At 32.6% G+C, this 13,290-nt stretch overlaps 2 protein-coding genes and 1 long non-coding RNA gene across 4 annotated transcripts; 1 reads left to right on the top strand and 2 right to left on the bottom strand.

The window, feature by feature from the left end:
- Positions 1 to 2,544: 2,544 nt before the first annotated feature.
- Positions 2,545 to 5,360, bottom strand: LOC102609978 (plant cysteine oxidase 1-like). Its single transcript, XM_006479098.4, has 5 exons — positions 4,885 to 5,360; positions 3,568 to 3,689; positions 3,284 to 3,440; positions 2,929 to 3,132; positions 2,545 to 2,843 (listed from the first exon to the last, which is right to left on the bottom strand). The coding sequence occupies exons 1-5, from the start codon at positions 5,114 to 5,116 to the stop codon at positions 2,716 to 2,718; spliced, it is 843 nt and encodes a 280-aa protein (XP_006479161.2). The 5' UTR covers positions 5,117 to 5,360; the 3' UTR covers positions 2,545 to 2,715.
- On the top strand, positions 3,359 to 5,102 carry LOC127901443 (uncharacterized). 2 transcript variants are annotated; one of them, XR_008053590.1, is made up of 2 exons: positions 3,359 to 3,463; positions 4,772 to 5,102. It is a non-coding gene; the product is annotated as an uncharacterized LOC127901443 (long non-coding RNA). The 2 variants fall into 2 exon arrangements; XR_008053589.1 differs by lacking the exon at positions 3,359 to 3,463 and adding an exon at positions 4,122 to 4,657.
- Positions 5,361 to 9,068: 3,708 nt separating the features above from the next.
- Positions 9,069 to 12,094, bottom strand: LOC102609665 (membrin-11). The gene is made up of 4 exons (XM_006479097.4): positions 11,680 to 12,094; positions 11,115 to 11,235; positions 10,856 to 11,005; positions 9,069 to 9,832 (listed from the first exon to the last, which is right to left on the bottom strand). Exons 1-4 carry the CDS (start codon positions 11,931 to 11,933, stop codon positions 9,671 to 9,673), a joined length of 687 nt encoding a protein of 228 aa, XP_006479160.2. The 5' UTR covers positions 11,934 to 12,094; the 3' UTR covers positions 9,069 to 9,670.
- Positions 12,095 to 13,290: the final 1,196 nt, after the last annotated feature.

Raw genomic sequence — 13,290 nt, 5'->3', positions numbered from 1 at the left:
TAAAATGAAAAGAATAAAATATTGAGCAAGTGGGAATGATTATTTTTCTTTTTTTTTTTTTTGTTCTATTGGGGCAGCACTCAGCAGTGCCAGTGCCCACTGGGATGATAATATGGGTACGTGAATAGTGAATGTGATCACGTCAGGGCCAAATTCTATGAAAGACCGAAACTCACAGTTGGCTTCCATTTCTTGCTATCCAGCCTGTCTCATGAAAAAATTTGTTCTATACACAACTATTTGACCTGCTCAATTTTCATGTGATTCTTCTCAAATATGTATGATTTTGAGGTGTTGTTATTTTTAAATTCTATTTCTCGGCATAGTGAACAAAATTAAAGTTGATCAGTGGTGTGTGAGTGATTGTTTCAATGACAAGTGGATTGCCGAACACTTTTTAAGATTTTTTTCAAATGATTCTTTTTAAATATTTATGATTTGAGGTGTTATTTCTTTTAAATTCTGTTCTGTAGTGAATGAATTTACTAGTTGTTCATTAGTGTGCGAGTGATTGTCGTAATATCAAGTGGATTGCACAACACTTTGCTTTTTGAAAAAATATATATATATATATATACGACATTATTGCTCATATTCCAACTGGACCAACTCATATTTACTTGTATTTCATGACATTAGTACACTGATATTTACAATCAAATAATTATGGGATAAAGACAACCCGTATTTTTATGAGACTGCTTTTCACTCAAATTGGAGAAGAAAATTAAACCTCCACAATGTGTTGTTGTGACGGTTCGAACGCATAATCTCACAATTGTGAGGGTTGTGTTTTAACTACTAGATTAAATCCTAACGGCTCATAACACTTTTCTTAAATGTAGCTGCGGTTGCTAATTAATTTGATTGGAAATTTTTTTTAGATATAGTACCAAAGATATGGAGATCATATACACTCACGTGACTGGGAAAAAAAAAAAGGGTATTAAAATAGTATTGTTACTAAGGTCTTTTGTTACGTTAAGTTTTGGAATTGAATGATGAAGCTTAAAAACAATCACGATGCAATCGTGTAATTAAGCAAAATCTTAACCGAAAGTCTTTTGCTAATAAAAAAGGCAATTGTATTTCATATAATAATAATAATAATATATACCAATATGCTCAGTAGGCTAATACCACATCTAAAACAATCCAAAGCAATCAGCTATCATTATTCCGTAAATATATAATATTGTCAGTGAACAATCATGTTGATTACTTCATTCAATAATTTTCCAGTATCTGTCGGTACATTTTTAACCCATCATTCTCCTTAATGGAGGTATTACAATAGGGAAAGCAATTTTCATGGAGTTTTGTAACAATTAGAAACTATTGAGAATTCAAGACCCACGTAATAAAGAAGTGATAAAAGAAAGAAGACAAGAACAAGCTAAGCATAAAATTGAGAGCTTTTTTTTATGCATGATGGCAATGCAAAGGTGGTGGGAAGTCCATGTCCCACGCCATATCACATCGTCCTTTTTCTTTTGCTTTCTCTTTTCAGTTGTTAATAATTCTTAGAAAATTTCAAAACTTCAAACCCCATCATAATTGAAAATTCATTGTCAGAAGATCTTAAAAAAAGATGGGTTGTTTCTTTAATTATAAGAAGACTTTATTTTGGCCATAGATTTGAGTAACTTTCTAGTTTAGAGGGACCTTTATGACATTCCTAGTGAATGAACATTGGATAGTCCATTTGATCTTGTTAATTTATAGAAATAGATTGGATTGATTTCAAAATATATTGAATCAGATTCTTTGGGGGAAAAAAAAGGGAAAAAGAAAGAAAAATGAAGAAGATATTATTAGTGTATTACAAATTTACACCATCTCAAATTTACTAACGCGTATAGAGAAACACATAACACCAATGCGTTCAAAAATATCGAAATTCAAAATTGATTTTTGACAGTTATTGATGGCTACTAATTAGTAATTACGCAGACTGTTTAAGTCAAGGTATAAGCTAGTGAGTAGCTCAAAAGTTTTTCCCTTTTAGAAAACCCCAAAATTAGGGCGTCAAATATGAACAGCTTAAAATTCCTGGCTCCCTCCGTTTAGCCCATCGCACTTGTTAACGAAACAGATCTTCACATGTAAATATTGATTTTGAGGTTATTTTTCTATTATTTTGAGAAATTTCCAACCTAGAAGCATACAATGTTTGATATTTTGATTAATTTTCAGGGCCCATAGTATATCTATCAACTAACCTATGATTGCAAAATGACAATTATCAATTAAGGTTCTTCTGAAAAGTTTGCTGAAATTATTGTGGCAATCATTGAATGCAAAATCCCAAGTTAATTACTGATCAGGATTGCCTCTATGGAAATGTGTAGTATTCGGTTTCAAGCCCGGCCCATTGATGTAATATTAAGCACTTCTCGGCGCGCTCGACAGCCCAAACCTCCATTTCTCCTAAGCCGGGTTTGGACCTTCCTCTAAGGGAACTGTGGCATGAACCATGATTTCAATGGTACAGTGTACTCAAGTAATCAAGTTATAAAAGATACCGAGATTAAAGAGAAAAAAGAAAAAGAAATGAAATTTTGCCATTAACATAGTGAAAACTCAGGTCAGGAAACAACGTAATATATGTGTATATATAAATACAAACCATTGACTAGCTATGAAACAAAAGAAGATAATGCGTTGACATTTTTTTTCTATCAAGCGACTGTGGGCTGAAGCTAGTTACAGCTACTACTCAATTATCTGCGGTCCCAAGTACTCAATTTCATCCATGTGTGAGTTCTCTGGCACCCCAATCTCTTCCAACCACCTACAACTCTCACCACCATCATCCTCTTTTGCCTCCTGATTCTCTCCATCTGCATGAACAAAATCGGTGGGTTTAATTGGTAAGATCTCTGAAAGCGCTACTCTAAGGTTTAAAAGAGGTTTTGTTTCGCTTACTTGGAACCGCGGGAAGTGGCAACTCCTTGTAATATGAGCAGTCCCGACCATCGTCCTTAGAGTAGGGAGGTCCAAGCACATCGAGCACGGCACATGTCGTAATGGCTGTGAATTCATGGATATTGCCTCCTGTTGTTGGATATAGTACAGAAGTGTTGCAAGGTGCTGTGAAATCACTGTCGGCTACCAACTTCGCCAATCGCGCTGCAAATTAATTAAATCATCACTTTCGGTCACAAATGATCATCCTAGTCCGAGCCAGCACACTCAAGTTATTGAGTTGTTTTGATATGTGTGTGTGTGTTTGTGTGTGCATTATACATGGACATATATGTATAAGGTAAGCGGTACTCACGTTTTGTGGGGGCTGCAGAATCGTTTGCGTCAACAGGATCGACCCAATCGTACGATTTTATGTGCATTGTCCCCAGCAAAAGCTTGCTAAAAACAGTCATTCCCGGATGGTTGTGCAAGGGGATCACAGCAGTTGGAGGAAGAAAGAAAAGACACAACTGCACAAAAGAGAATCCAAAAGGTAATCTATCAAGTTCTAAATCAAATTTGCACTATGGTTTACAAATTAGTATAAGATAATAAAAGAATTTAATTTAGCCCAATATGAATAGCCTATGTCTTTACCGAAAAATTCTGGCATTTGTATATTGTAGTGGATGTGACAATTGGCGTCCCTTTCATTGCATCTTTGGCACTAAGTAACTGTAACTTACTGCTAAGCCCAACATCCTCTGGCTTCATATCATCTGTAGCATAATAAATTTAAAAAGAAAAAGAAAAGCTTGTTTGAGTCACTTGCAATCTTTATGATCACGAGAAAATGGAAATTTTAACTTAGCCAAGTGTCATGATCCATGCATTTATACATATTAAAAAAAACACACACACACACACATATATATAATGTGCCAATGCTTCCAGTTTTGCAACCAAACCATTGCACAAGTACACGTAGCAACAGTAGGCAAATGTGCTTATGTATCCTTTCTAATGCAAAGATTTTTGCGTCGTCTGGTGAGAAAAATCATCACAATGGCTGCTGAGTAGGATCCCATGAGATTGAGTTCCGAATTAAAAAGGAATTTGGAAAAAAAACAAAAAACAAATATGATATTTTTGTCCCCTCAAGCAACACTGTGGCTGGGTAATCAACCAAAAGGTACCATGTGTCCGCGTGAAAAAAATCTGGATTCACCTAGAAGCAACCACTTTCTTTTCTGCACCCACCTTTTCTCGAAGAATCCATTTCGGATGGTTTGGTTTTGTAATTTCAACTGGGAAGTTAATTAAACTACATTTTTGAAAATTGGTACCATCCACTTAGATCCATAACCCCATCCACCCCAAAAAAAAACCCAAAAAAAAAAAAAATCCAGTACAGATTTCTAATCCTTTTACCAGTACGTCCTATGAACACACATGACATTTCGGCACTGAATCCAATAAAAAGAACCAAAAACCGGAACCAAATTGACAAACTACGTAAACATGATAAGTGCACTGATGAATTGAATTGCTCAAAACAATTCATTACTGCCAATAAAGTAAAGTCCCTTTTTTGAGAAGGTTTTCGTGCTGTAAAGAGTATTGCCCCTTGCTTTTTACGTGGCTATATGTATTATTACAATTGATTGAAACACAGACGTGACATGAAATGAATTAAGGAGCAGTGCTCCTTTCCCATCCTTCACAGATTATCTCATGAAACAAAATGGTATTGATTTGATAATATTGAATCTTTCCTTTTCTTTTTTTCTTTTCTTTTTTTTTTTTGAATGGCTGATTCAAAATTTCTCATGACTGATAATATATATGTGCATGGATGAAGGATGATGATGGGTTCAGATTTCACAACATACATGTCATGCGAGTGCAGCGGCCAAATGAAAAACAAGAAAATTGGACCAGAAATGATGAAGTGTAAGAAAAAAAAACACTTACCAAGAATAGAGCACAACATTTGGACATGAGAAGGAGCGGGAACGGTTCCAGGGCCTGTGAAGACGTCTTTGCAAGAAAGAAACAGACGCTGCAGCACCATCGGCACCGTTTTATTATCGGGTGCATATCTGTCGTGATTTCTTCTCCTGCATCGACTACGATAACCGCTCTTCTTCTTCATAGCAACCTTACTATGCGCATATCCAACCTTGCTGACCGCTTCCGTCGTCATAGATCGATCTTTGATTAATTAGCAAATTATACCCAACAAGGTTAATTCAATAGAAAAAGAAAATTATAAATATATTTCTGAAGAGGGGGTTTGTTTTTTTGTTTTCGTTGGTGGGGTTGGTGATGGAAGGAAACCGTATGGACCGACTGATAGATGGAGATATTTATCATGAGTCTGCGTAAAAGGATTAAAGAAATAGGCAAAACCAGGGGCTCTATTGTGGAACTGGGAGTATTTTTTTTTTTTTTCTTTCTTTTTAAGAAAACAAACGGAAAAATATTAAAGCAAAAGCAAAAGCTGTTATTTCGTTTTGCAATTCCCGCCCCCAAGTTTGTGTTTTGGGTGTTGAAACTGCTTATCGATGCGTCCCTGGTTTTCCAACGTGGGGGCGGGCAGGCAATCCGGATTGAGGCATGCATGACTGCGAAATGACTCGGTTACCCTTCCGGATCAGATCCTGTTGGCATCAACTTGCCTTGTGTTTTTTGATTTTTCCTTTTTCGAAAAAAAAAATTATAATAAATGATGGTTGCTTTTGCTTGACACGTGGTTCAACTTACACTGTTGAAACTATTTAATTATTAAGCCATGTTTGATTAATCAATCAATTAATTATACCAATAGAAATAAAATAATTTAGTGAATTAGGAGATTGGATTATTTAGTTTTAGTTTTTATCTGTTTGACTTCTCGATTAGTACTAGTCTGCTTTTTTCTATTAATAGCTGTCCTTCTGATCAAGTTGATGAAGGGGCTTTATCAGGCTCGAAATTGTCAGGTCATCAGTCTGTCTGTCTATTTCAATTGTAAAGCACAAAAGCACTCAACATGGACCCACATGCGATTAACGTGGACTCCCAAATGAAGGACATTTCACGGTTGTGTGATCACGAGTTCCATTGCCAACGTACGAACCGCATTTGCTGATGATTGATTGAATCAGAGCATTTTACCAGAGACGACATTTCCATTGTCGTAATCTTCCAGCACATTTTTTTTTTATACATTAATATTTTCAAATAAACTTTATTCAAATACGTCAAAAGAACAATCATGATTTTTAGTAAATAATTTCAAAATCCCATTTTTAATTTAAATTGATCATCTTAGGCAGAAGAAATAATTAAAGTAAAAGTGGATAAATAGTGATATTGGAAAATTAAAAAAAAAAAAAAAGATAACTTGTTCGTAGTTTAAAAAATAAAAAAATTATTCACCATAGACAGATAGATATGAATACTTTGACTTTAAGGATGAAGTGGCTAAGTGTCTAACTAACCTAAATTTTAAGTTGATGTTCGTAATAAAACAATATTTAGTTAAAATTGGAAACAATAGTTTGGAGAGGGGGGAAAAAAAAAAGAGAGAGAGAAAAAACACGTCAAGCGAGGGCAGCAATCCGCAATACGTGATAGACTTCAAAATCTGGCGAAGTTAAAAAGAAAAAAAAATAATGAGTAAAAGATAAGGGGTAATTTGGACATTGGAGTAAAAATTGTGTGAACAAGCTACGTTCACGTGGCATTCACATGCGGGAGTCTGGTTCGCCTGAGGGGTGAAGGCATCGCACGAACGTGTCAATGATTTGATTCCACCGTTTTCGGCTTAAACCCGTGCCGTTATATTAAAAAGTCATTTTCTTTACCTCCCTCTTTTCCTCTGGTAAAAAACCCCGTTGGGCGGTTTCAGGGTTTTACTGTGGTCTGTGATCACAGAATTTATGTAATCAGTGTAAAAATATTATGATTTTGTACATACGCCACCAGGTCGCCACTAGGTCGCCACTAGGTCATGATTTTTTGTAACTACAAAAAATATATGTTTTGAGATTGCTTTTGTAATAAAGATGCTTCTTTTTAAAAATAAAATAAAATTACATAGTCAATTTAGTCATATTTCTTTATTTTTGTATTTTTTTTAATAAACTATTATTAGTAATAGACAACTCATTATTGATGTTGAGAATTCGATTTCTTTAAGTTCATTGTAAGAGTGTGTAACTTTAATTATAAAACAATGAGACAGGTCCGTATTAAGGTGGATTCATTTTTTGACAAGACTTTTTGATACATCTATTTATGTTTATAATTTTGTACTGTATTGTCGAATGAGTCATTCTATAATATACTATAATTGAACATAAATTGTGTAAATAAAATATAATGTGTAAATTTAACATAAAACTTATAAATCAACATTAAATGCAAAACAAAACATAATAAATTATATAAATAGAACACAAGACTTGCAAATTGAAGGTAAAATAAGTAAATTAACAATGGTAAGTTGATATATCATTGGTAAATAAAATAAAAACGTATATCAATATAATATAAAACTTGTAAATCAGCATTAAGTATAAAATAAAAGATGAATTGAGTAAATAAAACATAATACATGTAAATATAAAGTAAAACTTGTTTACAAATGTGATATAAAACTTGTAAATCAACATTAAGTGTAAAATAACATATAAATTATAAAAGTAAAATAGAAGAGTTGTAAATGAATGTAAAATAAGTAAATATTAGAAGAGTTGTTGAAAAATAAAAAATAAAAACTCACTATAGTAATGATTACATTATATATTTACTATTTTTTTTTCTAAATCAAATAATGATATTTTTGTGGTTATGTAATAGACGTGATAATATATGTGGAATTTTATTAAGGATAAAACTTACTCTCAAAATCAAATTTTGGAAAATGTTTTTTCATATTTTTCAATTTTATTTGTGATATAAGTGATTTTGCATCATTTTAAACCTTCTCGATAGCAACCTCAAATGATCTTTTAGTATTAGAAGTAAAATTGGAAACTAGATGAATTATGTATAAAACTGAAAGTTAGATTCAATTGTATTAATATTCCATATATGTCTAGTAATATTCAAATGCATATTTATTTTGTTTTGGCTTGATCCACATAAATAATAATAATAAGTTTGCTTAATTAACTTGTATAGTAAACAAATACTATGATAGAAAATGAAAAAAAAAAGTTTACAAATATCCTGACATGAATATAAAATTCATGGTTAAATCAATTAATAATACTTATTCCCATTGTTTTCAATTGATGAGTAAAGTTTTTCTTTGCTTGAATAAATTAAATAAATAAACTATTTTTACATTAAAATTTAATGTTGATTTATAATTTTTATGTTATTTTTATAAGTGTTTGTTTTGTTTGTAATTTTAAAACATTATTTACCACTCTTATATTAATCTACTTATTTTACATTTCACTTACTAGTCTTGTGTATAATTTCTAAAATTTATGTTTATCATAATATTAATACTATAATTTTAATCACGACATCACAAAATTTTCCCGAATGTAATAATGTAAAAGAATTTGAGTAGATCTCGAGCATACTCAAGTTTTCAAAGTCATTTATTGATTTCAAAATTTTAAATATATTTAAAATTAAAAAACAAAACAACTGAGAAAAACATTTTTTTAGAAAATAAAAATGTTAAGCTTTTTTTGTTTTTGTTTTTTTTTTCATTTAGCCTAACAATTCAATTTTCTTCTAATCCATGTGACTTCGTGAGGGGATTTGAAACTCCAGTACTTTTACGACACTCTAATTTTCTTCCTATCCATTTGAACGGATTCCAGTCCAGACCATTTGTTTGCATGAAAATTTTTTAGCAAGTCAACTAATCAAGTAATTAGCTTTTCTTATTTTTTAACCCTTAAAAATGAAAAATTCTTTTCACTTCATTTTTTTCGTTTATCATTTCCACTTATCCTGGTTATCTATTACTTTCATAGCGCGTCGTTTGGACTTTCGTGATCGTGAAGCATCATCGATTTGAAAGTGAGTTTACACCAAATACTATCAATAGTTTACCGTGTGCATTAAAAATAAAGAAAATAACATGTGCCGAACCATTGGATATAAATTTAGAAGAAGAAAAAAAATAACTTTAATTTATCTGCGACTCATTCAAAGCCTTTTCTCATAATTTATTTAAAGTTAAAAAAATACAATCAACGAGCGGCGATTAGAACTTCGCACTACTTAATTTTACTGGTTTAACAAACACACACCAGCCACGTGGACACCTTCAAGTACGGACGCATAAACAGCAGATACAATATAATTGTTCTTGATTTTATTTGACGATAATATTTTCCCAAGCATGCCCTTCAATAACTGCAAATCCACTACATAATTCCGGATTTAACCGTCCACAACCAGGCCGTTTTTGCGTTCTGCAACAAAACAAAATTGGCGCATTTCTTAGAATCTTCGAACTCTGTAATTTCCCTTTTGCCAAAATACAAAAACAACTAGCACGTTTCGTCAATTTCGCTCTAAATGTCCAAGAATTGCAAAGAACCTTCTTTGGGAGTCCGTCCTATACGAGTTAGTCTTTTAACAAAGAATGCTTTATACATCCTCATAAGAGGATAGTCTCTCATCAAAGAATGCCTTGTACATCCTCATTAACCCTCTTATGGGGCAAATATCAAGAACAAAACTTAATCATTCCAAAGTATGCGGATTAATGATCTATGCGTGGCTAAGTATGAAGATCGGATCACCTAGTCCACCTCCAGAAGAAATATAAGATGACCACTGTAGAAACCATTCCTACGTATTTGATCCATGTATCGACACGGTTCCTCCTCTCAATGAGCCTCAATACTGAATTGGACAGACCCACTGTGTTGAGAACATCCAGAGCTTTCCTTTGTGCTTTCTGAACCAAAGATGGAAGTTAATCAGTTAAACTCATTATCAACATCAGTGGCAAGTGCTATCAATGATAGCATGACTATTTTGTTTCTGTGACCTCTATAATACCATTTAAAAATCTGTTTCTTTTCGAGAAGAATCAGTGGCAACAGTGACATCAAAGCATCACCGACTATTCAAATCTAAACAGCTAATTTGATTCCTAGAACTTCGTTTAGAAGTTTCCTTCTACCCATAAAAGAATTTCATTTTAAATAAGCAACTCAAATTACACTTCATTAGAACAAATAATCTGCCGTTTCTCACAATTGGTAATGGATCATAGGTTGTGACATTTAAATTTGTGAGAAATGGTAGATGGTGTGTTCTTGCGAAGTGTAATCTTGAGTTGCTTATTCAGAATGAAATTCTTTTATGGATGAAACGGATCTTTTAAACAAAATTCTAAACATTGGAGATACTAGATATGAACAGTTGCTGATCCTTTTACATCACTGTTGCCACTGATCATTTCAAAGCAGAGATCGTTTTTACTTTAAACCTTAAAAAAACCAAGTCTTTGCCAGCCATTATGAAACTAAATTCTGGAATATTGGACATATTATATATAAACAGTTGGTGACACTTTCACGTCATTGTTGTCACTGATTATTTCAAAGCAAAGTTTGCTTTTACTTTAAAACTTGAGGATTGTTTTTGTCAGCCACTGTTGAATATTTGTAGTTACCAGCTTTTAAAATTATTACCATAGACAGACTAAATTCTCTGCAGCCATTTGTGCAGGTGCTGCAAACACTTACAATTTCTATAGCAGTAGTATAAATCAATATTAAAGATAATTGCTTTGAGGATCTAACATTGTTCTCATTTAAATATTTAATCATGTTAAGAATACAACCATGACAAGAATGTAAATTTCTCATTTGACCCTGTTTAGTGAACTTTGTTTGCACACAGTTTGAGTGAGCTTGGCAAAAATTTCTAGTGTGCAACTGTGCATGTAAACAAGGAGCTTAAGTGTCAATACCTTTAGATGCTCCCTTTGTTCTGCATATTTGGCAAGAATGGCTGTCCCAGTTGCAAACGATTCTTGCAACATCCTCGATGAATTGCGTACTGACTGCATTGCTTGCGCCTCCTCGTCAAAAATTCTCAAAATATGAGACGACTCTCCATTCTATAACATAAAAGAAATTCATCAGATTGGAAAGCTAATTCTCTTTTCGAGACAAGAAAAACACTACAGACTCCGTTCAAAACTTCTAACGAAAACTGAATAAACATACAGCTCTTCCAAGCAATTCCGCCCTCTCTCTAGCTTCATTTATCCGTCTCTGATTTCTTAAAAAGTACTTATCGAGGCTCTCTTTCAATGATTCAGCCTCTTCTGCTACTTGTTCAACTTTTCTGCATGACATAACATAAAAACACACCGAGCAATCAAATTGCAGCACTGACTCGATAGAAGGTGATTCCATTTAACATCAAACACAAACAAACACACACACACACATAGCAAACCCACACCAAGCACATTTAGTTCCAAATGCAAATATACCAACGACCTCAAGCAAGCAACAGCATGAACAGCTATTGATGTACTTCCATATATACACATGCCTGTAACACATATAAAACTTATATAGACTGTTAACATTGAAGGCAAAACAATAAAACTAAGCAACAAGTAAACGTGGAAGCATGCCTTGTCGCTCAGACAAAATCAATAATGTAATATTCAGTATAAAAATTGCGGTTCACGCACAGAATTGCGACCGAACTGGCGTAGAGCAATTAGGACACGACACAAGGTTGATTCGGTGCCACGTGGCAAAATAAATGAATAGGTACCTCTTCCAGAGATCGCGCTGAGACTTGGCGGCGATGGAGCGCCATAGGCGGTCCATCTCGACGCAGAGTGACTGGATCTGAGAAATATCTTTCTTGACGGCGAAGGAGAGCTCCGGCGAATCGTATCCCCCAGTCGACGTCGAGCTCTCCAGTCTCTCCAGTTTCTCAACTCCGTCTCTCGCTCTCAACAGCAACTTCTTCGCACTTTGATATATCTCCGATAATGTCCCTCCTCCTTCAACCGCCATCGCCATCGCCAATCCTTTTACTTCTTTTGATTTTTTCAGACTGAATGAACAGACGTTTGTTTATTTGTTTTTGCTTTGTATTTGGTGTTGGGGATTGATTTGAATTCGGCGTTGATGGGTTTGGAGCATTTTGAAGGTAACGGGTTTTCTTGTGAGGACAGTGAGATGGCGTGACACGTCAATCGTCAAATGGGTGTTTGACGCGTAATAGCTGGAAGTGGATCAGTCCTGAACCGATTAAGATCCCGGGTCGGATTAAGAATCCTCCTTTTAGTTTTTGTCATAGCTCTATTGAGCTTTTAAATTATTAGATATTAAAATTAGTATATAGTCAAAATTTAACATTTTATATTTTTTAATTTATTAACCATAACTCACATGAATAAATTTTGTTCTTTCATAAATAATCACCATTTAATTTTATTAATCAGTTGATGAGATATGACGTCATAAATACATAGAATTATCAAATGTTATTATGATATTTACTTTGTGGAGTGGGAGTGAAAATTGTGAATTTTTCCTATTTAAACGTTTAATACTCATCTAAGGAAGAGTGTTGAGTGTTAGGTTCCCACTCTGTGGGTCTCATTTTTTTTTTTGAATAAAAAGTAGAAATCTACTGCCACTTCTTTCTTTTTATCATTTTCTTATTAAATATAATATAATTATATTGATAAAAATAAAAATAATATCACATTTATTTAAAAATAAAAATATCATATTTATTTAAATAATATCATTATAATATTTAATAATATTTTGTTTATTAAAAATAATAATATTAGACTTATTTAAATATAATATTATTATATTTATTTAATTTTAATATTATTATACTTATTTAATATTAATAAGTAATAGCAAAATAAATAATTTATTCTAAAAAATATCAATTTTGTACTATATTTTTAATAATATTGCTTCAATTATGCTGCTCTTATCAATAATTTTTAATTTACATAATTAAAATTAACAAAAAAATCATAATTCACGTGATTAAGAATAATAATAATAATTATTAATTTATATAATTAAAATTAATAACAAAATAAATAATTTATTTTACAAATATATTTTTTTATTCACTTTATAATTAAAAACTACAATTCTTTAAATAATGATAAATTTATAATTTAAAATAATTCACTCTCAATCCAAGATAAAATAAATACATAATTTTTAATTTTCGTTCCACACTCTCACAGTAGTGTAAGTAAATAAATTTACTCCTGCTACCACTCCACAATTTCAATCCTAAAATTTCTCCTTCAATCCGAGAATACATAAAAGCATCCAAAATTTCTCTTTTTCACTCATTGCACCGAAAGCATTATATGGTCAATGTTAGGGGTGGCCATAA

Source organism: Citrus sinensis, chromosome 3 (assembly GCF_022201045.2).
Source record: "Citrus sinensis cultivar Valencia sweet orange chromosome 3, DVS_A1.0, whole genome shotgun sequence".
Classification (NCBI taxonomy): domain Eukaryota; kingdom Viridiplantae; phylum Streptophyta; class Magnoliopsida; order Sapindales; family Rutaceae; genus Citrus; species Citrus sinensis.
Note: the sequence above shows the minus strand (reverse complement) of the source record. Positions and strands in the feature narration are given on the sequence as shown.